General features: G+C 44.0%; 2 protein-coding genes and 1 pseudogene across 3 annotated transcripts in view; all 3 read right to left on the bottom strand.

The window, feature by feature from the left end:
• Window positions 1-12,956, bottom strand: part of abtb2b (ankyrin repeat and BTB (POZ) domain containing 2b) — a 42,985-nt gene extending 30,029 nt beyond the window's left edge. The window contains exon 1 of the mRNA XM_010732735.3: window positions 11,463-12,956. Within this exon, the coding sequence (XP_010731037.2) occupies window positions 11,463-12,354 (892 nt within the window). The 5' untranslated portion in view covers window positions 12,355-12,956. The remainder of the gene's footprint in view (window positions 1-11,462) is intronic.
• A 2,987-nt stretch (window positions 12,957-15,943) lies between these two features.
• Window positions 15,944-16,093, bottom strand: LOC113744251 (uncharacterized; annotated as a pseudogene).
• A 2,106-nt stretch (window positions 16,094-18,199) lies between these two features.
• The window catches only part of b4galnt4a (beta-1,4-N-acetyl-galactosaminyl transferase 4a), a 123,992-nt gene continuing 118,221 nt past the window's right edge, over window positions 18,200-23,970 (bottom strand). Inside the window, exons 13-20 of one of the 2 annotated variants that reach the window (XM_027272887.1) lie at window positions 23,823-23,896; window positions 22,165-23,731; window positions 21,340-21,719; window positions 20,630-20,783; window positions 20,470-20,542; window positions 19,644-19,797; window positions 19,227-19,353; window positions 18,200-18,670 (exon numbers count right to left, since the gene is read on the bottom strand). In XM_027272887.1, the coding sequence (XP_027128688.1) occupies window positions 18,556-18,670; window positions 19,227-19,353; window positions 19,644-19,797; window positions 20,470-20,542; window positions 20,630-20,783; window positions 21,340-21,719; window positions 22,165-23,731; window positions 23,823-23,896 (2,644 nt within the window). In that variant the 3' untranslated portion in view covers window positions 18,200-18,555. The remainder of the gene's footprint in view (window positions 18,671-19,226; window positions 19,354-19,643; window positions 19,798-20,469; window positions 20,543-20,629; window positions 20,784-21,339; window positions 21,720-22,164; window positions 23,732-23,822; window positions 23,897-23,970) is intronic. The other variant, XM_019278602.2, reaches the window with a different exon arrangement.

Below are 23,970 nucleotides of genomic sequence, written 5' to 3'. Positions count from 1 at the left end.
GCCGTTGTCTCTGTGCTACAAGTTACCGGAAGCTGGAATACAACAGTGGCCCTGTGCGGGAAGTCTCTGGCTGACCCTCAACAAGAGAAGAACTGGCAGGATGCACAAGAAGAGACAACTGCTGGGGGGGACGAAAGGAAAGAGGAAAAGCTAAAGAAGGAAAGAGAAGAGGGAAATAAAGGAAAGAGGAAGATAGCAGACGGAGGGGAGGCAAGATTTTCACTGATTCGATTTTCAGACTGCGGTGACACTCAAACCAGCTTGCAGACATGGACGCACTCATAGGCGACAAAGATAGCACAGAATGGAGTGCCAGAGAGTGTTAGATGGAGAATTGCATGCAGAAACGCACAAGCCAGGGCATGAATAGTACTTGACCTCATTGTGCTAGCCAGCTAAATGCTGACCTCACCACTCTCTTGCTACCAACATGAGTCGGTCAGAGAGTAATTACAGCCTTCAGTGCAGGAGTGCACTCGAGCCAGGGACCACTAGGCAGGTTCATCTCTTGCTCTGTTTTTTTTTTCTTTCTCTGTGCTTGTCACTGTCTCTCCATCCTGCCATTCATCCTCCCTGCCTTTGTTTTTCCAGTTTGGTCTGCTCCCTGTGTGTATCTATCAGCACAGAACCAGGTAGATACATTAGACCTATTTTCAGCACCTACGAGAGTCCTAATCGCCACATGTTCAACCATTTTAAAACACATTAATAACACTTCTCCCCTCTCCTCTTCTGGCCAAGTTGTTAACTTAACAGCGCAGTGTGCCACACCTTGTAAAAGTCCATAATGTTTAAAATAAAACTGTTTTGAAATGTATCTCTTTTCTATTCATCTGTGGTTAAGAATTCATATTTAAGTGCATGCACAGAGTCAGACAAACATCTGTCTTTCACTTAGTCATTCATGCACACACATACAAAAATACTATGCTACTGGTTTCCTTGTGCTCCCCTCCGCAGAAGACGATGATGGTATTTCAAGGCTCGTGTGCGGAACACAGGGAGCAACAAAAGAGTGGAACGAAGAATGAAGGGAAGCAGGGAGACAGAGAGAGAGATGGACCTCTTGGGAGGTTTCGGGTCAGGACAAGAAGAGGGGCCTCTACTAAAGTTTGTCTCTCCCAGCATGGGGCTGGATATGATAGCCACCCATCCAGATACGATGGATGTCGAGTATCTGTTTTCCTTTTCCTCTTTTCTCTCTCACACAAAGCTGATATCACACAGGCATCCTAATGAGGTTAAGAAGCACTAGTTCTCACACTTTCATTCAGGGAAAAAGACCACCACAAGCTGATAATGCAAATTCCTTGCCATCTTTGTCTGTCTTTTTGCTACTTATCAGTCTGTGTCTCTATCTCAAGTGATTCTTGATTTTCTTTGTGTGTGTACATGCAAGTGCTGTTTTGCGTGTGTTATCTTTGTCTATTTAGACACCAAGATAGAGCCACAATGTTATCAGAGGCAGAAAGACACATGTGGGGTTGCCTCTCTACATACTTCCTTTGTTTTCTGACATCAGATTGTCTGTGATTTGGATCCTGTCTGCAGACCTTGTGACAAAAACAAATCCCTTTGGCTGAAAAGGCATAACAAAACAATACAACTTTGCCAAAATGTGTCTATGAAACTACCTCGATGAGTAAAAGCTGCTAACACGCCACAGTTTGGCTGAGGTTCAGCTGGCCAGCTGGGTGGGTTTTGCAGTATTTATGACTTGCTGACCCTCAGGCTGTCTCCCTCCCTCCTTTCCTCCCTCAAACTCCTGACACATCTGCCCCCTTCAACCCCATCATGCAGACACACACCCCTTCTTAGCACCTGACTGGGCTGTCCAGTCCAGGACTTCGCTGTGCTTCCAAAGCACAAATATTAATAAAAAGAAAGCATAGAATTGTTGGTGCTTTTGCTTAATGGAAGAAAGGTGTGTTGACCTCTTCAGCTCCACTACTTCCTCCCTCTTGACCTCTGTCAGAGTGAATGCCTGCCTCGGTCTTACATTATATATTTAACTACTGTCAAGGCTGTCTTTGAGAGTGCCTTTACGACCCTTTTTAACAGGAGCACCATAAGGACAGGCCATAGACACGCAGACACACATATATACAGTATGTGCACTGTATGGACTGTTACCTAATGTGAAACACATGGATAATAATGAGAATGCTTGTTCAATAGAGCCGAAATTAGTCACACTTGAGTCTACAGGCCACGTGAGTGGAACAAATGTTTAATCCTAACATGTTTAATAATCCCAATGGGTTTACATAGAATTAAACAGAGTCAAGTTGAAGAGCTGATGAACATGTTGGCATTGAGACCGTTTGTAGAGGTTGTATTGGAGGAGAAGGAAAGTCTGTTTTATATTCATGCAGTGTATTAACAGACACAAGGCACACTGGAAATTTAGTAAGGTTAAGATAGGGAGAACAATGTGGACCCATCTTTGACTCTGACACAAGTTGAACCAAAGAAAAGTTCATTCTTCCAAACACCCTCAAACAAAGCCTCCTTTCATCAGTGTGACGTTCCACCACAAATTCCCTCCTCTATCTTCACCCTCCACTCTTCTAATGCGCAATAGGAAGATTATCAGTGCTGAAGAGGAAACTTGGCTACCATTACTGGAGTGTATTATGTCCAGCACTGTCTGCGACCCTGCAGGGACACACAGATGGCCAACACAACACAGACAGTAACAGAGTCAGAGAGAGGGACGCCAACACAAAGCGAGACATCAGATGCAGCTGAACAGAGAGAATCCCTTAATTCGCCGAAGACAATCAAACACAGAGTTCAACACATACGTACTTACGTGGCCATCGGCCCACACATGTACATAGTTGAACACAGATGTAACCCAAATTAGTGGGAACATACCAAAAGAGACATATCCTGTAGAGGCACACAGTACCGTAAACAAAGCACCAGGTCAAAGTTTTCTTATCGCACCAGCCTTACGCATGGGCAGCCACACAAACACAACATGGACTCAAACCCAAACACACTCCTCAGCATTTTCAAAGGAAACACATAGACATGGTGTTTATGTGCAATATGGAGCGGAAATACAGTCCAATGTGATGACTGCTCCAGCTTGGTCTATGTCCCGTAAACATTATCTCAACCTTTACATGTTCATGCACACCTAAATGAGTGTGTGTTGGGGAGTCACACCTCCATTTCACAAAAAAGTTTAGTTACTAACTTTCCCTAAATAATACACACCTTTTGTTGGTTACCTCTGAGATCCCAACTGTTTATTTTGGTTCAAGAAGAAATCCACATGTGGTGGATGTGCAGTGCAGATCTTATCAACAGAAAGAGACTAAAGGCTGCAGCCAAGGGTGTCCTGTCTTGACAGAGTCTGTTTTCCTGTGCCCACATGTGTTCTCCATATGGCCCTGCTCTAAATGTGCCCCTTCCCTCCACTAACCACGAGGGAATTCCAGCAAGCCGTACTGTACATGGTTTTGGTCTAAATATGCTGTGTGTGCCACTGTGGCTCTTTTAATCACCACATGCCTAACTGGGTGACCTTGACCCAACAGGTGATGGAAAAGCAAAGGTTTTGGAAAATAAAATTGATATGTAAACAATGTTTTTGCTGCAAGAGACTTAGTGGGAAGTAGAGTGAGGACGTGCACGGTACTGGAAAATAGGATAGATGAACAGACAGACAAAGTTCCACAGGTAAGCCAGAGACTGAAATCAATGTGGGTTCAAAACAACATAGTAAAACAGAGAGTCAAAAGGAAGTTGGAGCCTGGTGTGGTGTTTTGGAGGTTTGGTAGATGACCAGGTTTGATAGAGCGTAACAAGAAAAACAGACTCGAATCAGAGTGACGTTAAATGACTTCAACCCACAGCGGTTTGGTTGTCAACACAACCTGGGGGAGGGGCAATGTAGTCTGTGATGAGGGCAGAAAGGGATTCAAACAAGCCGCTGAGCCTTGATGTTTATGAATGCGTTGTTTCTGATGATGTTGCAGACTCGACGCACAAACAAACACATTCCAGTGTCTGACTGAGAGAGGCGGGTGGTAAGAGAGTGAGGAGGGCGAAGAAAGTAAGGGAGAATTAACACCTATTCACAGTAGCAATAAAAAACGTATGGAAGCATACGGCATCAATTCCTGTCAGTGGAAGATTTCAAGAAAGTGAGAAAGAGCAAAAACCCACTCTTCACTGTGCTTTCATTACCAAAGACAGCTGCATGTCCTTTACGTTCAGTCAAACAGGACTAGAGACCCCAAGTCTCTCACTCTATGAATCGATGATGCCTTGAGTAACTCACTCAGTTATCCCTCAATCAACTCTGCTAACAGAAAAGGCAAGTCGAGGCCTCTCGGCAGCACAGATAGGATCAGTGTCAGAGGAGACAGAGTTGGGAGAAACAGCAAGACTTCAAAGGCAAAAACATTCAGAAGTAAATGTCAAAGGCTGCACTGGCCTACTTATGACTGTAGGGCAAGATACCACACACACGTACATACATGCACACACCCCAGTTAACCTGTCATGATGGGCACTTTGCCTACTGAACCTGGCACACTCATCAACAAGTTTGTCATAAAAAGCTGATCTTGCTTTTCCATTCTTTCTCTTTCTCTCTCTCTCTCTCTGGAAAATTGGCTGACTGTTTGGGGTGTTGCAGAAACTGTTTCCAAACATCATGCAAGCTGTAAACTATTGCTCAACCTGTAAAATATGGTGTGTGAGGCTGGTGCTGATTGCACAGTGTAAACTGCAGGTATATGAAGCACTGCAGTAAGTCCTATGGACATATTTGCAATGGATTTTTAGCTCTAAACTGAAGGGCACCGAATAGTAAAGAAGCAGTACTGGGATCCCCACAAAGCGTGTCTTTATCCACTGATACAATGTTTGCTCACTCCACCCTGTGCACACTCATAACCAAAGTAGTCATTCAAGTCAGGAGAAGCATCACCTTCTCAGTCTGATTCTCCCTAGTGTGTCTTTGTTAAAGTATGCAGTGCATAGAGGTGTTTTCCGATCTATGGAATTTGAAAATGTGTTATAATTACAGTAAGGCAAGTGTTTGTTTTTATCTGAATTATAACAGATTGATGTGAAATGTGCACTAGGGTATTGCATACGTAGATATGCACATAAGGTTGAAAAAGATAAAAGGTGGCCGAAGGAGGAGGAAGCCATGTGTACAACAGTGTGTCTACAGACGAGTGTGTTTACTTTTCCAGTGCAATATATCTGAGCTTCGCCGGTCAGGCTCCACACACTGCTGCTCTGACTCCGCGGGACAAAGAGGTCACTGAAAGCATCACAAAAAGCTCCCTCTTTCAGTCTGTTTACAAAAACAACAGTTTAGACTTGAAAGAAAAAAACACTTTCCTAGTTGGCTGAAGAACATCCAAAAGAGGCCATGGCCTTTTTTTTTCAGTGATCGCAGCCCTTCCTTTGGCATGCGTACGGCTGGAGCAATGCTGCATATACACACAAACTCTTCCTTCAGCTGCAGAGATTTGGCTCCGGCCAATCTGGCTACATAGATCCCAATCAGTGAGGATATGTGGGATTGCAGCTTCATCTCTTCCTCAAATGCGTTCTCTCCCTCCAAATCCAGCCAAGTCAGTATGATTCCAACAGATTTCACCAGAGAGCACAGCAAGGGGTTATTACATCCAATCCCTGGTCAGACAAATCTGTTTCTACTTAAATTACACACTCACTGATCCCCCTGCATGCTCTCTCTCGTCACTCACTCCCCTACCCCTGTCTGCCCATATGATCTGATTGTGTGTAATTAAATATTACACACAAATCACCCACAAAACGGTTCTGTATCGGCTACAGTAACTGGCCTCAGTTAGAGAAAGTGACGCATGCCAGCTAATGCCTATTAGCAATTAGGACTGTGATGGTTGGCATTGATTTTTCGGGGCGAGCGAGCAGGAAAACTGATGATTTTAGTAGGGTTTTGTGGTTTGACTGTAAGATCGGTACAAATGCTTAAAAGCAAGGCAGAACGGATCTGCATCGCCACAGAAACAACACAGAGGAGAGTAGTGAATAAGTCTTTTTCTTTGCAAACCATATACTGTAACATTTAATCAAACCATCGCTGTGTTAATAACTGAGAGAGAGGGTGGTGTTGCTGTGACAGGGATAGTCTTTTAGTAGCAATGACAGTTGACTGTCAATGACTGTTTATGTCTAGGGTGAGTACAATAAGAGACTCCCTTTTTACTGTAACAGTAGCTCATTATGCACATGGTCTTTTTTTTTTGCATTTTAAGGCCCCTTTACAGCACAGTGTATTTTGCATTGAACACCACACTTTGTCAGGTCAGATTCTGAGAAGGACAATCCTAAAAATGTCTGCTTTTCTCTATGTAATTAGGTATATTTAATTTCTAAGTTTTAGCAACAACTTGCACAAGACAAGCTGGTACTACTTCCACTCCAATTTTATGTGAAGATCAGCCACTCTTGACGTGTCTAGCAGCATATCAGTCCGTGGGAGAAAAGAAAGGTGAGCTGCAGGAGCTAAAAGGTAAATGAAGAAAGGCTTTGATACTCACGTCCTCACTGTCTGGGCAGTAAAGTTAGATAACATTTTCTCCTCTCCTCAACCTCAGTCACACACATTCAGCCCAGTGTTGAATCATTTTTGATTAAGTTGCCATCCTAACACTTATTTCTGTTGCTATAGCTACTGATTAGGTGGGCAAGAACAAAGAAAAAAAAAGACTTTGGTAACTTGTGGCAACCAAGGCCAATATGATGCAAAGGAGCATGAGCTATGATTGGACTCTGCAGTATTTTCTGTCAGTCAAACTAAAAACAAAGTTTGCCCTTCAGCCCCGGTCCAAGGTTTCAAAATCTGTCCTTCCATCATACAAGGAATTTCTCCAAGGTTACATGAACACCAACAAGTGTAAAACCTATGCAGGCTCACTGTGTATCTGTGCATAGTTTAGTCAATTTCTCTTTTCCACCTTAACTGTCCAGTAAACAATAAAAAAATGTATAAAAAGCAATAAATGAGTCCAGTCCACTGTATCGCCACAAGCCACATCCACAGGCGTCATGGCAAAAATGGCAACATTTTCTCCAGGTCTTCATTTTTGTATGTCTTTATATTAAAAACACTTGCTCACACTAGACGACCACTGGCCTTTAACTTCTAACCCACGACACTCAGGTTTCAGCATTATAATGACAAAACCAGACTCCAACACAGGTGCATGTGGCAGTGTTGTCTCTAAGCCAGACTTCATATGAAAATGATGTGTTGCATGGTGGTTCTGTTCAACAAAACCATTGCTAGCATCCAGCCGATGCACTAGGCCTGTCTGGTACAAGATTCCAGCCAGTCCTCCTGCTTCCCTCATTAGCTACTCCGGCTGCAACCCCAGACCCAACGTGCAGGACAGCTTCCCTCGAGAACCACAGCCAGGACTCTGTGGTGACACACTGGCTGCACATTTTCCAATTTAAACAAGCCAAAAAAGCTCAATACCGATCTGAACCCTCCTGTTCTCTCTGGATAGAATAAAGATCCAATCACTGCTCTCCAAGAATGCGACTAGAAAGAATACATCATGGTGCAAAAGGCACGGATGCATTCAAGTTTGCTGACACTACTTCTGTGTCTATATTTGTGTCTGTTGGCGTTTTTCCCTTGAGAATCTGAATTCCCCATCTTTTTTTTTCGCTTCCTCTTTATCAGTGCTTTACTGTAAACAGCGTTAAGAAGCATGACTAATGCTTTAATGTCATAGGAGGAGCATAGCTCAAATTTAAAGTAACGACTGTGAAGTTTCAACAAAGACAGGGGAGTGAGTAAAGCCAGGCTAGACACAGGGGAGTATACAATCTTTGGTAATAGTCATTTGACTTTAATAGTTATTAACATCAAACTAAATGACCTGCGTCAAAAGATGTGAAATCAACAAGCGGTTTCTGAATCAATGTCATCGCGGTGTGATAATATGGAAGCATTACTCATTGTTTTCCAAGAATAGTTTATACCCACACAGGCACATTCGAGCACCCACAGATGAGATGAGCACATTCAATCACATGTGCACACCAGCACTCTAATGGGTCAGTGTTTTTACAGCTGGGATCGGACAAGAAGCCAGTGCAAACAGTGACACGGACCGTCATTGTGGTGTGTGTGTGTGTGTGTGTGTGTGTGTGTGTGTGTGTGTTTAAACAGAACAGAACAGAAATTGTAGTGTTTTGTGACGGATTAGCCCTTATTATCTACTAAAGCTATATGACTTATGGTCTTAACTCTATACACACACTGACCTGCTAACAATGTTCAAAAGGGTAACCTACATTCATTGTACAGTTATTCAGGCCAAATACAAGCTTGTCGTTAATGCCTGGGCAAATTTGCACCACACAAAGATGAACTTAAATCAATTTCACCATAATATTAATGTCCTGATATGTTTTCCAAAACTGTATTTGATCCGTCTCCAGGTTTGTGGAGCAGGGAGTGTATTTTGAGAGTGCTGGTTTCCCCATCTGCGTGACCACAGTGCTGGGCCGCTCTCCCTGCATCTTTCTGCCCGCTGTTCCCACGCCTCTTTCTGGGCTAAATACATATTTAGGGAAATACTGAGCAGCAAATCATATGCCCTGCTCTCTCAGTGCACCCAAAACCCATTACTCACAGCCTTTTTTACTACCTTTATAGAGCTGGAGCAGAGGAACTGAACTTTGTGTTAGTACTGGACCAAATCAAAGTTTATTTATCCAGGTAAATCACGTTCTCATGCATGAATGCTCTCTTTCAGATGCTTCAGATCCATATACAGTTAGATTCGAGCCAAAGAGCAGCCGTTTACAACCACAGTCTTCCACTGCAAAGCTTCAATGGAGCTGCTGAGAGTTAACTGGCTTTCTCAAGGCCGTGCCACTAGTTTGCATAATATCTAACTATTGGGTTCCTGCCTCGACAACTAACTTGGAAAACACAGACACAAAAAAGTCTGAGAACATTGCAAAAGCTCCCATAAAACCTCAAATGGGGCTTCACTTGGAAAACAGTTCTGCCAACCGGACCAGAGTTTAACAGACATCTTTGTGCCAGTCATAAAGATCAATGGTTTCATAACCACTTCCACTGTCCATTAGTAAAACTACTACTCTGCACTTTATAATGCTCCACAGTACTATCAATACAAATTAAACCAGGAAGAGCCTGCTTGTGCTATTTCCTTATGTGGAGAAATGAATGACGAATGGATTCTTCTGTATAGCAGCACTGTGTAGTAGATTCAACCAGCGCTCTGGAGCCATTTGAACACATGCAAAGGAGACCAAATAGGTTTCAGGATATGTGTGTGTGAATGTGCTCATGCGAGTGCGTGCATGAGTAATGAATAAGATCCTGGCACATCACAACCGGGTTCCTCTAATGCACTCCCTGTAGACCAGAAGAAATAAACAGATAAAGACGAAGTGGACGTGAACGCACTGGCAAAGAAAAAAAGAGGAAGCCAAGAGTGAGAGTGAGCAAGAGAGGGCAGGAGGAGAGGAGGGAGGGAGTTTTCAGAATTGTTATTGGAGCCGTAGAAGTCATTTCTGACTTAAAGAGTTCCAGATGTGGGCCAGCCCCTGAGAAAGAGAAAGAGGCAGAGAGACGGAGAGAAATCAAGAGGGAAGGAGGAGATTTATCAGACTGTGCCCTTCCATATTATCAGTAGTCTACACTCCTTTTCTAAAGGCTGTCTGGTTTGGAGCAGAACGTGGATCTTTGCTTTTTGTGTATGTTTGTGTTGTCTTCAGCAGCAGAGGGGTTGTGAGCTGAAAGCAAGGTTTAGGGTGTGGGGTGTCAGGTGGTAAGGTGGTAGAGGGGTATGTGGCTTGTACAGCCCGGGCCTATAAAAAGCTAGGGTGGTCAGAATAATGGTCTGTTGTTATTACATGCATGCACACACACACACACACACACACACACACACTGGTCTTTCTCGAAACCAATGACTGAACTCACCAAAATAGGCCGGTCAAAACCCAACCAAAAGACATCTGGTTAAATACTGGGACAAAAGCTGCTCTTTAACTTATTTTGAAATGAAATAGCTCTAAGCATATGGTCCAATAACAGGCAAGTCCAGTGCACTGCACTCTATTGTTTTTCCAAGCCTAAATGTAGTGCACATTATGATGAAACCAGTGGAAGCTGCACAGAATATGAAATGAGTGTGTGCATGCATGTGTGCAAGTACTCTGTGTTACTTGCTGACTGATCTCAGACCTTTAGGAGGTTGGCAGCATCAACAACATCTTCTTCACATGCATACAGAAGTGCTCCTGCATGATAACGTCTTAACTCGAATCAGCAGTGAGCCTGCAGCCCTGTAATACGGGCCATCTCCAGTAATTTTCTCTCTACCCCTCACTCTTGTACTGTGTATGTACATGGATGTGTATGCCCAGCTTCCTCAGCATTTGTTTTCACTCCCTCTGAGTTGGGGCTAAGCTGCACGATCACACAACAAAAGGCTATTGTCCTGCAGTAAAAAGCTCTGCTCCAGGGATCTAGTAGTAGGCCACAAACAAAGGCTGGTTACATTGTCCCAACACTGGCTCATGAATCAACTCAACACTGGGTTGCCAAAACAGCCACGCTACGAGTCTACCAGGGTTTGACAAAGAGAGACGAGAAGGAGAGCTGACTGAGGAGGGATGTAAGGGGTGGAAGAGACAAATGGAAAGGGAGCGGGATGCACAGCTGGAACCGAGCGAGAGAGGAGGGAGTGATGTAAGATATGTGAAGATTGTGGTGGGTGAAAGGGATTTTATCCAACAGGAGGAGAAGAGGAGAGCAAGATGAGGAAATGGAAGAAGGGGAGGATTTGAATTGAGTGCAGCCAACACAGCGGGAGGATGAGAGGTGAAGTCAGCACAAACAGAGAGCTGTGTCAACAGACAAGCCTCCTGCCTGTGCTTCAAAGGCTCTCTGCGTCCCAAATCACAACAGCAGAACCAGTGAGGTGACATGTGAGGATTCAATCTCGCAACTGACCAAAGACAGTGTAGTGGTTATAAACTAATTTGGCCGTTCAACACACGTGTACGCCTCTGGTCAGAGAGTAAATACTTTCTTTGTTTGTATCAGATGTCCCTGTACCGTTATTTTCCTATTCCGACATGTCAAATTAGCAACAGATCCATCAAATGTTCAGGCACAAAGAGCTGCTATTGTATCCAGCAGCATGCCACAGGTCCTTTTTTTTTCCACCATGTGAGGGAGTGGAAAGTGTTGACCAGCACTCTAAGAGGAGAGTGTGTGACAAGGAAAAAAAATAAAAGTTTGGGGTTGAATTTGACATCCATCACCACCTAGCAAAACATACAGTGAAAGCACCACTTTGCAGCACTCAACCACAGAACAATCGACATTTTGTTGATTGAAGTGCACTGAAATAAAAAAGAAATGTTTCAGATGTATTTACCATTGGCGTTCTTCCCGCAGATCAGGTGCTCATAGTGCTGCAGGACTCCCCACAGCTCCGCGTCATTATTCACCACCCCCTCCAGGGTCTCTGCACTCACGGGGGCGTATGTTGACCCTGAATCTGGCCCTGATTGACCCCTCTCGGCCATCAGCACCCGGGCTCCAATCTCCTCCACCAGAGCTTCCATGCATGCGGTCAAGCATATGGCCGCATATTCGTGGATGCGCACGGAGATGCGGGTGTCCACCATCCAGCGGAAGAAGCGCCCCACAGAGAAGGAGAGGCCGCACCGGGACGACTTGCCCTTCCTGAGCAGCTCCCCGGCGCTCATGCTATACATGGAGATAGCTTTGACCGTCGCAGACACGCAGTGGTCAGCCAGGGCCCAGCTGAGCACCAGTCTCATGGCGCTTTGCACCTCGAAGCGTGTGCAGCGGCAGTGCATGACGCTGAGCCGCTGAGCCTCTCTGGAGATCCGGATCAGAGCCCTGCGGAGGAGGGCGGACAACCGCCTCACGGCCTCAGGTGAGAACACAGGTGCGAGCCCCCCTTTGATGCTCCCACTCTCGGCCACTTTGCGCAGTATCTTTGCCACCTCCTCTTCGGTCCAGGGGAACTCTTCCAGGTCAGGTAAGCGGGGGCACTTGGAGAAGATGTCCTCTGGATCTTCGGGGAGGACAGTGTTGACCGTGTCCCAGCTGTTGTTCCTGCTGTTCATGGAGCCGGAGTAGTACCACCAGTTACCCCGGTGAGGGGCAGTCATGAAGGCCTGGGAGTTTGACTTGGATGAGGACAGGCTGAGGGATTTGCAGGAGTCCCCCGCCCCGTAGCCAGAGTCCAGCGTCAGGTCCTCCAGGGTTTTCATGTGGACGTTGCTCAAACCAGCCATTATTGTGAATTTCTTTCTTTCTTTCTTTCTTTTTTTTTTTAAGGGGAGCGTCGTCAGCGGTTCACCTGAAAACGGTCGAAACTCCACCGAGCTGGATGAACTGGTTACACCGTGCGACACTTGTCAGACATGCTGCTGGATAGAGTTCAGTGCAGGACGGCGGAACAACACGACTGCACCAATGAAATAAAAAAAATAAAAAATAATAATAATAAAAAAATCACCTTATATCGGCGTAAGCAACCCGGACAGCTTGGAAAGTTAAAGCCGCACCAGTCTCACCTTTCCCCCGCGGAGTTAAACTTTTCCTCCAGTCCACAGTCTTTTTTCTTTTTTTTAAAAACACGGCAAAATACCTCCACACTCTCATAAAACAGCCACAGTCCCGTGCAGCCGCTCCACACACACACACCAGTTGTTTCGTTTTCGTAGAAAAAGCGTCGGAAAGTCCGGGTCTACCTCATCGCTCTCCTGTCCCGGCGCTCGGTCTCACGCAGCCTGACGGAGACTCTGTCTCTGCAGATGTGTGAGAGGACGGACCGCCGCTGAAGGACAACACGGAAGCGGCTCGAGTAACCAATCAGGAGAGGGGCCGACTTTTGCGCCAGCCAATCAAGACTCGAACCAAATCTCTCCTAAGTTTGGGAGAATAAGTTAAACTTTGTTTCTCCTCAGCATCAAACAAACTCACTTCACATGTGTGACCTACATATTGCTGCATTTCCTTTTACGCTCGAGTTTTACACGCTGAAGTTCTTGTTCTGGCTTTGTATTAATTCAGCTGTTTTACACGTGTGGCCACAGTCTTTTTCTTATTATCATCATTATCAAATCAAATCAATTTTATTTCTATAGCCCAAAGTCACAAAGTACATTTGCCTCAGAGGGCTTTACAATCTGTACAGGGAGTGACACCCTCTGTCCTTAGACCCTCGGTTCGAGTGAGGAAAAACTTGCCCACAAAAAACCTTTAACAGGGAAAAAAGGTGGAAGAAACCTCAGGAAGAGCCACAGAGGAGGGATCCCTCTCCCAGGACGGACAGACGTGCAATGGATGTCATGTGTACAGGACAAATCAACACAAACATATTGTACAATTACAATAACTGACAAAATGACAATGAATCACAATGAATGATAAAAATGATTACAGTAACAGATATGGTAGTAATAATGACAGTAATAATATATGTAGTGGACGTCGTGCAGGATCACAGCAGCAGCCACGATCCACGAGAACCTGCTGGACGGGAAGTTTGGTTAGTAAAACAAGATTAAATATGTTAATGTTTTATCTGTCACCTTTGCTTAACTACTGCATGAGAATAAATCCCATATAGTAGTAGTAGTAGTAGTATATTAATGGGTCTGTGGAAATTAATCTAGTTATATACCATGGATCAAATTGCACACAAGGCAGACTTCAGTTATCTCCTGATGTTGACTCTGGGGGACTTGGCTTGCTGCCTGTACATTAGCTAATCTCTCACCTGCAGCCTGTATGAGAAACTGAATAGTTCAAGCCCCTTTTTATGGTGTAAGAATTGACGTAGTGTTTACTTTGATTTAATGAGGCTTTAGGTTTTTACTGAAAGTGCATTTCAAAGGCTTACTTGGGATTGTAAGGAAGACAGAAGTGTTGTAATAGCTTAAACAAGTATATACAATTTTCTTTTCTAAACCAAGAAGAGAGTAGCTTTTATGGTTTGAATGCAGTCCACCACTTTGTTCTCTCTCTTTACCAATTCGGCAGAAGGAATGCCAAAAAAAAGTGGCAGCTCATGCTTTCAAAATAAAGTTCCAAGGAAATCCACTTATGAAACCTCAGTTTTCGATCATTGTATTGCCTCTTGTTGTTGTTTCTTTTGCTGTAACATGCTTGAGGTCAAATAAAGCAAACATGTTGAAGAGGCCTGTGACTACCTGCTACTCATCACTCTGCACTCACATAGATAGGTAGGGTGTGTCTCCACTTGGACAGAGTCCAACACCATTACATAATGGGTTAAAGGCAGAACACATACATTGAATGCCTGTGAGACTGCCACACATTGTATAAATGGCTATAATGAATGTTTGTTTGCGCCTATACAGACCTATATGTATTTATGTATGTAATATGTATGTACTTAAAGTGGAAAAACTGACTTTTAAACACACATTCGCACCTCATAGTCTAACTGTGCCTCCCTTTACAGTTCCTCTCACTGAGTCATTCATAACCTCGTCAGATCTGAGTAGTTACTCAAAGCTACTCTAAATGAGAAGACACAGGGCGTAGAGGAGATCACAGGAGGCTAACACTTGCCTCATCCAGACCTCATATAGACAGAGATTACCTCATGCTCTCTCTGTGTGCGTAATCAGAGGGAGACATCATGCCAAACCCCCACCTAGACCACAGTGATGCATAGGGAGAGATCAACAAGTCAAAATGTAAAAAAAAAAAAAAGTTTTTGTAAATGATTAGATGTGGTCACGAAAAACCTGTCTGCTCTGCAGGAGTGTCTTAATGTTTTCTTTTCTCTCTGAATTGGTCATAAAATACAATAAATGTGATATCAGCAGATCAGTTTAACTTAGAGTGGGTAACTGAATGGTGATGTCAACCCCACTGAGTAAAAACATGATATCATATTAACTTGGCAGTAAAAAGCCCTAAACCATATCAATTAAATAAATAAAAAACAACTCAAGAAAGGTTTGATAGGTCAACAGATGTTTTTGTGTCACATTCACTTCTATTTAGCTGTGCTACAAAGTATGTGGATCTTTTTTTACAAACCCATATAGCTTGATACTGGAACATAAAAAGTTTTATCATGTGGTCAAAATGATCATCATACTCATGTGGTTAAGAACAGTTGAATTATTTGTATAAAGGAAGTGATCCATGACGCTGTGTTCATGTGTAGGAGGGGGAGTTTGCACACTAGAAGAAGAGAGAAGAGATACTTTTTATTAATCCCTCAAGGGGATTTCACTACAATACACACACACACACACACACACACACACACACGTTTATGTACACATGGTTCACATGCAAATTTAGAGAGCCGCCCAGTGTGGCACCTCACCAATCCACCACCATACTTTGTTCCATGCTGGACTTGAGCCGGCCACCCTCCGGTTCCCAAGCCAAGTCTTTATGGCAGGCATGTCCAAAGTACAGCTCGGGAGGCAATCACAACCCACGGTCAGTCAGTTTACATGACATAAGTCATGTTTAGAATGAACCTGAGGTTAAGATTTGTAACAACTTCATGCAAGTTTAACATATCCCAGACAATTTGTTCTGTGTTATCTGACTTCAGATGTGAAAGAAAGGCAGAATTGTTTTTTAGATTTGTTCACACCTGATTGGCTAAGGTTTGGTGACAGTGCCATTTTTAAAAACAAATATTGTGACAATGGAAATAAAATTGTTACAGATCAGTGTATTTTTATGTTTTATTGTTCATTTTTTTCATATTTAAAATGTTAGTATTGGCCCCAGGCGTCTTTACATTGTCAACTCCGGCCCTCTTTAAAATAAGTCTGGACACCCCTGCTCTATGGCCTGAACTACTGCCACCCCAAATAATATCAGGGGAGAACACAAATGCAGTCCCCCACTACCAGAAATTATGCAGTCGAGATTCCCACATTTGGAGTCAGCACAGCCGGAGTGCAATGGCTGAGCCACACCCTGGGTGAACCACCTTCTTGATAATGGTATCCCCTTCCAGGTAAGTAGTATGTCCGTTATTATGTGGCCTTTCCTCCTACACCGAATCAACCTGCCCCTGCTCAAAATACCGAAACACTGTTTGTCTGTACTTTTCATTTTGATGTGTATGAAGCCATTCAACCATTGTACCTCTACAGGTACAGCATGTATATATGAGCAGAGCACCACCATGTGGTCAAATAGGGAATACAGTTGTTGTTATTCTCTGTATGCCAGTTTGTTGTAGCTGATATTTTGACAAATGTCTAACTCTAAGAGACAACAATAAAGAACAAACAAAAAACCAACACACCTGAAAAAAATTCTGGACGTAAGCATAAAATTTTATTTGCAAAAGACCAACAAATCAAAATAAAAGTACAATACATTCTTAAAACCTTTTCTCTACAAAACAATTTCACAGAAATTACCTTGGAATGTATATTCCTATTTTTCATTTTTATGTTTCTTATATATATAGTCTTATATTTAATGTGTTTCTTTTGTTCCTTAAATAGTCCCATGTCAGTGTTAAGTATAGACCCTTTTCTTGTAGAAAGGGTCTTGGAGGGCATTTTGACAATCATATAGTCAATAACAGATCATTACCACTCAACCAAATATATGTCCAACCTTTAGCCCTCCAGCCACTCCCATCAATATAAGTACCATGTTGCATATACAGAGGCATTAGGAGCCCGGCCTCCAGCCAAACTAATGGGAGGAGGTGGGGTCCTGCTGGACTGCAGCTGCCAATGAGTCTATCACACCTCCTGATTTCACTCAGTAGTCATTAGTACTATCTTTGTCCATCTCACTGATGGGGCAACTAGCTCACAAAGACCACTTCTTCCTGCTTCTAAGGTAATATATAACGAACACACTGACATGTCTGTAATCCATTGACGAGAACCATATAGCTTTCTTGTACAGTGTATCTGAATTTACAGTGACATTACAGCCTGCTGATAAATAACGGTGTATTTCTGTCTGTCCCTGCCTTCTTCTGTCATTAGAGTAGTTTAAAAACTGCCTGCAGCCAAACCCTGATAAAGGCACACATTTGTGAAACAGCCATGCCTCGCCACATTGTGTCCAACGCATGAACTGCTCTCCCTTCTGTTGGAGCTTTATACAAGCTTAAAAGAAGAGTGTCGATGTTTTCAAAAGCTGAGAATTCCCCGTCTCAGTGGTATTTTAATATGGGAGCTATTCCCTTAAATCCAATATTTATAAATGTAGCTGTAGTAAAACAATGCTGTGACAATTTATCATCCAACGTCAGAAAGCTGCTGTTGTCCTCTGCTTCCCTCCTGTTAAGAGATTTGTTCCAGTTGACAATGAGGTTAGAGATCCGGAGGGAATGGAGGATATCGTCGGTAGAGTGAAAAGGTGTAAACTGCTCACGAATTCAGTGTAAGAACAGAAAATAGCACCCCCAATGTTAGTGCATCCACACTCGGTCAGGACAAATGAAAGGCCATTTTAAATAACCAAAAGCACAACTGCTTCAATTAATAAAATAAAATGAATCAAGTCATAATCGATAAGTAGCATCATTATGAGTGTGGTGGGTAAGACTGATATTACAAAACAGCAGTAGCGCTATATATAATGTTTCAACATACAAATTAGCATGATATTGAAACAAATAGACAAATGAGACTGAAGAGATCCAGAGGGAGAGAGAGAGGGACAGAAAGAGATATAAAGATGTCGTATTTGTTTGGAAATGGATTCAAAAACTTTCTTTGTTTCATAATATCAGATATCAGGAGAACTTCAGCACCTCGGTCACACTGGTTAATGATATCCAACAGGTAGTAGTAGTTGATGTATTTTAGAAATACTGTTTTACCAAAGACAGAGCTCCTCTACTCAATCCACGCCACCATGTCTGAATCCATCTGAATAACATGTTGACACACATTCTATTAGGCTCCCTTGTGAGAGCGGGTTAGAAAAAAAGATCTTAGGTTGTCTTCACATCTCCTTGTTAGAAAAAAGGTGCGTCCTGTCCTCATAAGCACACACAAGCGGAAACACACCCACATACACCTATATATATATACATACCCACGCATACACGCAAACACACACACACACGCACACACACACGCATACACACAAAAAAACAGCTGCTTTCCAGTCTGTCTGAAAACATTGCACCAAAAAAAGGACAGAGAGAAGGAGAACAAAAATACTCTCTTCTCTCTGTACAGTAGTTCAGTCAGTGAGGCAAAGTGATGACTCAGATCTGTCTGCCCAAATGGCTCGCTTGCAACGTTCAGATTTCCATTTCCTCGTAAAGACAAGCAAGAGGGGCCGATGGCAAAACAGAGGCTTCCCTGAACGGAGCCTGTTTCAAAAGAAGGCAGAGTTCAGGCAGTGAGCGAGCTCCTACAGGTCTCTCTCTCACACAGTGGATCTGCAGGCAGGTAAAGTATCCTCCGACCAGCAGTATGTGTGTGTGTCTGGGAGCGGGGGCGCTATCCCTTAGGAGTTTTCTTGTTTTGCGCATTCCACATGCCTCGTTTGGAGTGGTAGTAGTGAAAGAAGTTCCTCAAGCGTAGTCTTTCTACCTCCAAACCATTCTGCAGTACCCTAGAAAGAAATGGAGGAAGAACGAGTATTGAAATAGGTATCTTTACATAATTGTGTTTTTTAACTGTGAGCTGTATGCAGGCGCTATTCTGATCATTACTGTGGTGACTGAGGTTATAGAGTTGTCTAACCTCCCTAGACACAACAGATAGATACATAGTGTAGAAGCCTCAGATAACAATGTTGGACCACTAAAGGTCACATGTAAACATAATATATACTAATGTATACTAATATACTAATAATAATTGGCAAATATCTTATACTGGAGATGCATCGAATATGAGCATTTAACCGACATAGAGTAGTTGCGACAGCTTCTTCTGAACTAAGGCAGCATCATGTCATATTAAGCGTATTGATAAATCCTCTATTCTCCATGGCAAAGTTCCAAAAAACCTTTCAGCATAAGACATCATAAGATATGATTTCTTCTTTTTATTAAAGTGTCAGTCGACCCAATTTACACAGGTGACTTTATTTGCCTTGGATTGACTTTGTAAGCTTTGTCTAGAATGCTTTGCAAGGTTATTGTGTTGGCTTGTTGCTGGGTTACCTGTCCAGCAGCTCCCAGTCCTCTCCACCCCAGCGGTCTTTGAATTCCTCTGTGTTCATGCCTCCAATCTTGTCAAAATCAGACTTATAGATTCCAAACAGACCGAAGCCATTTACCTCCCAGTAACCTACAGAAAAAACAAAAAGAAAGTTAAAAGTGACTGTTGGCTTCATTAAACACTTTCAACAGTGAATATGCTAAAAAGAAAGTCTGATTTACAGCACAAGTGCTTCTGGTAGTTTATTTAGTTTATTATGCATGTAAATTGAAAACCTCTAGTCTACTCAAAGTAGCTCTCTGCAACTGGGGAATGAGTTTGAGTGATGTGTCACATTAAAAACTTGAAAACTATGTTAATACATGAGCGTTATTATTTCTGTATGAGCACAGATGTTTATCTGCATGCGTGTGTGTTACCATCAGGCTCGTGTGGCGAACTGCCGCAGCCCAATCTCATGACAATGGGAGCAAAAGCAAGGCGTCCCTCTACACAGTGCTTCCTGATGCTTTCCAAGATGTTGAGAGGGAAGTGGATGTGCAGATCACATAGGAACACAATACTGTGACTATCCTGCAAGAGGAAACACAAAACAAGCACATGTACACATTCATTACATCTAAATAGTCTCTAAATCTTCTGGTGCAAATGTGTGTGTATGATGTTCACGCCTAATATGGGATCTTAGGATTTAAAAAAAAGCTCAGCATCAGAGGCTTGTCTTCACTTCCAGAGCCTGCAGGTCATCCAGATATGATTGACAGCCCTGTCATCCCACCGTGACAACACTGACACTCAACTGACAGATCAACGTCTGTCCAAATTTCCAGACGGTCCACGCCTCCCGTGGGTGGGCGTGCATGTTTGTGTGATAAAGAGACAGCCAGAGAGTGGCGTAAGGCCACATGCACACAAATAACCAGTGAAAGGGAATGGATGTGACAGCTATGGCATACACATGACAGAGGAAATGCAGCTAAGTGTCTAAGCGATTCCCCGTTGGCCACAGCTGGGCTCTGCGGGAGAGGTCGAAAGGAAGCAGGAGGAGGCGCAGTGATCCACAGGCCATGGCAGCCCTGCCTAGCAGTGATGTATTCATTATGCATGAGTGTTCTTTCTGTCTGTCCATCAACCAGTAGAGGTCATGTGGTTGGTGTGAGTGGCTGACCTTCAATGACTGGCGTTTTCCTGCCAGCTCACATATTGTTGTCTCTGCCTCTGTGTTCTGTGTGGTGTTTCTCTTACCTCAATAGTGTCCACTCCGATCTGCAGTCCTGCTGAGCGCTCAAAGTTTCCTTCTCTCCTCAGATACTCATATCTGTCAAACAAAAAATATACAGACACATGACTTGGAAACCCTTCGAATAAGTCATATTACATGGCTGTCTGTGGCACAAACACACACCTTGGCACACTGCTTTCTCTGAGCGCCTGCTCCACATCCATGTCTTCACTCTCAAAGTCGACAATGATGATGCTGAAATTGTCATCCTTCGTCTGCCGATGAAGATTCTCCATGTCAGAGATGAACTGCTGGACCCAGCGAGCCTGATTTTTCACTGATGGACAGTAAGAAAAAATTATTATTGCCCCCTTAATATTAAGAAATTATTCTTTATGAACATTTCCTTTCATTATGTTTATTTGTTCCATAGACCAGACTGGCATCACACCATGAGGTGCCATTGGCCAAGGCCGCACTGAAGCTACAAGTAACCTTATTAATAACCAGAGATTTAAGGCACATAAGATACATGAATATTCACTGTTAGTATGATAAATAGCTAAATGATGTTGGTGACAGTTACTACTAGCTTGAGTGGGAGGCTGCTGGATTTACAGGCACATAGTATTGCAGCATTATGATAAACATGACATGGTTCTTCTCCATTAGTGAAAGAAATATTCAGATCCAAAGGAATGCATATAAACTTGTTAAAATTGCAATCCATCTTGAATCTTTAGTTTTCTATCCTCCCGAAAAGAGGCACATACAGTAATCATATGGTCTATGTGCTGATTTTTTTCTGGGTGAGTATAAAGTAAAAATGATTTGAATAAGATGATTCTACATAGATTATTTAGTTTTGAAAGTTAGTTCCCTTTTTGACCGACCTGGCACTACAAAGTGCACCATGACATCTTTCCTCCACTGCAGCATGACCGGCTGGCAGAGCAGTGGCTTAGCATAGGCAGTGCTCCATGGGGTCGCTCCAGGCCGGACCGGGGACCTGGTGGAGGGAGGGGGCGGTGGGGTGGCGAGGCTCGATGTGGCAGCGGATGGGGCCGAAGCCGGTGCTGAGGCTGGGGCAGAGTCAGTGTTCTCTAGACTCTCCTCTCCTTGTCTGCTGCGGTGGAGCAGCAGGTAAATGTATTCAGACAGACGCACCACACTGCGGCCTCTCTCCATTAGCTCTAGTTCTACCAGGTAACGGTTCCCTCTTGCAGAGTCGCGTCGCTTCTCAACGTTGATGATTCGCAGCAGGGTGTAGATCCTGGGGCAGAGACAGACCAGAGGATTAAAGAAAGGAAGACCATGCTCTGATATATAATATGGAAGAAAGAAAGTGGATATAAAACTACATTTCTAGAATAGAATTAGATTAGATAGAATTTTCACAACTGGATTAACTATTGTTTCACTGTAGGCAGACTACTAAAAAATGTGCTGTGGGATGTGATGTGGGAGGAAAATGGCAAGCTAGTTTACACAAATAATATTAAGGTTTGTAAGCCTTGCTGCACAAAATAGTTATCAGCAAATAGTGGGCTGCTAACATAAAGTCAGAGCACCGGGGCATGACCAATGTGTTCTGAAATTACTTTTGTTTTACATAATGGTTAGCATGAAAAAACACATTTGAACTTACAAAGGTTGCAGGCAAACAAAAGCTCTCTTTTAGCCTCGCATCATTCTCACTCCCTCCCCGTTATCCTTACCCTCCATTGCGTTCATTGAGTTTCTCCATGTACTGTGCCAGCACGTCCACCACCTCACTCTCTGCTAGCTGGAGGTTGCCAGACACATTGCAGCGTAGGTCATTCCAGTCAGAGCGCAGAAGCTCAAAGTCCATCGGGTTGACTGAGAAGGTTCTCTGCCAATTAATGCTCTCCTCTGCCCATCCTGGCCGAGCCTCGATCTCCTCGTAGCTGTAGTCTGACATCTCTCCCTCCTCTGGTTCTGGTTCAGGATCAGGGTCTGGGTCAGGATTAGAGCGGTTTGTATCCTGGTCGAGTTCTGCCGGGTTTGGGTCCGGGTCTGGCTGTTGCTGGGACTCTGTGATTTCAGAGGTCCTGAGGTAAGAGGTAACCCGTGATTGACCTGGGAGCATATTTTCTGTAGAGTTTGGCGGTGTAACTGGAAGTAGAGGGGGATCTTGATTATGGGACAGTAGGGTTAGTGGATCCCCTTTGCTGGGTAGGTCAGCAGGGGTAGTCTTTAAATGCTCCACGTGTGCCCCTTTCCTCTTGCTTTTCTCTGGTTGTTTCGCCCCTGCTGCCCTGTTGGCAGACTTCTGTACACTTTCATTTTGTATGTTGATGCTCCCATTGTGAAGATGTGTTTTACCTTCTTTTGTGGGGGGACTGGGCCAGAGCTGAGGGGCACTAACAAGATGTTTACCTCCTATTATGCCTCCCCCAGCATGTCCTTTGACACCCAGGTTGACCAGCCTTGTGGTTTTCCCAGTCTGGTACAGAAAGACACCCGGAAACACCTCTCTAGGGTGGCGAGATGCCCTCTCCTCCCTCCGCTCTCTTCGCTGCTCCCTCTCCCTTTCCCTGTCTCTGTCCCTCTCCCGCTCCTTGGCAGGTCGAGGCCTGGTGATGTAGATCTTATTCTCCTCCCTCTTTTCCTTCTTGTCTCCAGCAAGCTTGTTGTTATTCATTTGGAGGTTGTTGCTATGGGCGGAGTTGCTAAGGATCTGCTTGGCTCTGCTGGCAAGGGCAGATAGAGAGGACTTTTGGGGGAAAAGGAGTGAAGGCTTGCTTAGTTTAGGCGGAGTCTCAGCTCCCTTCTCTCCTCCTCCACCACCACCACCACCACCACCACCTGTTCCTCCTCCTTTCCTGCCAGGGCCCAACTCTGCAGGACCAGTGCGGATCCAAGACAGAGAACGGCCTCGAACCATACTGTCCTTGTCGGGCTGAAGCACTCTGGGTTGGGGCTCTTCAAGTCCCCCCCTGGTCTTCTTTCTCATGTGTCCTCTTGTATGATCTCTACCCCAGTCCCTGTCCAGATCCCTCCCAATCTGTCCATCTCTGTGAGGAAAGTGTCTCCTCTCTCTGCGGTGTATGATACTGTTGACTGCTCCCTCTTCTTCTTCATCAGGGTCCTCCTCCTCTTCCCCTTCCCTGCCAGCTGGTGTGGGCACAGGCCTTGAGTGCTGGTGGGAGGGGTTGGAGGTGTGGCTGGCCTGACTGGGATGAGAGAGCTTCTTGGGTGGTTGTGTGCCAACAATCTCTGCCTCGTCCTCTGTATCTACCATCTCCTCCTCTTCAAGGAAATCTGGAGACATTTAGGAGACACAAAGTCGAGTGTTTATATGTGTGCAAATATATGTGCATGTGTGCATGTATTCATGTTCATTATTAGTTACCATCTGGGTTGGGGAAGAAGAACGGTCTGTCATCTTCCTCCTCATCCATCTTCATATATTTGTAGAAACCAAACCTGACAAACACAGCAAGGGGCAACACGCACAGAAACACATGCATTAACAAAAGGTTGACGCTTCAGTGTGCCTT

This window comes from Larimichthys crocea, chromosome XXI, assembly GCF_000972845.2.
Source record: "Larimichthys crocea isolate SSNF chromosome XXI, L_crocea_2.0, whole genome shotgun sequence".
Lineage (NCBI taxonomy): Eukaryota > Metazoa > Chordata > Actinopteri > Sciaenidae > Larimichthys > Larimichthys crocea.
The sequence above is the reverse complement of the archived record's forward strand: the minus strand, read 5'-3'. Positions and strand labels throughout refer to the sequence as shown.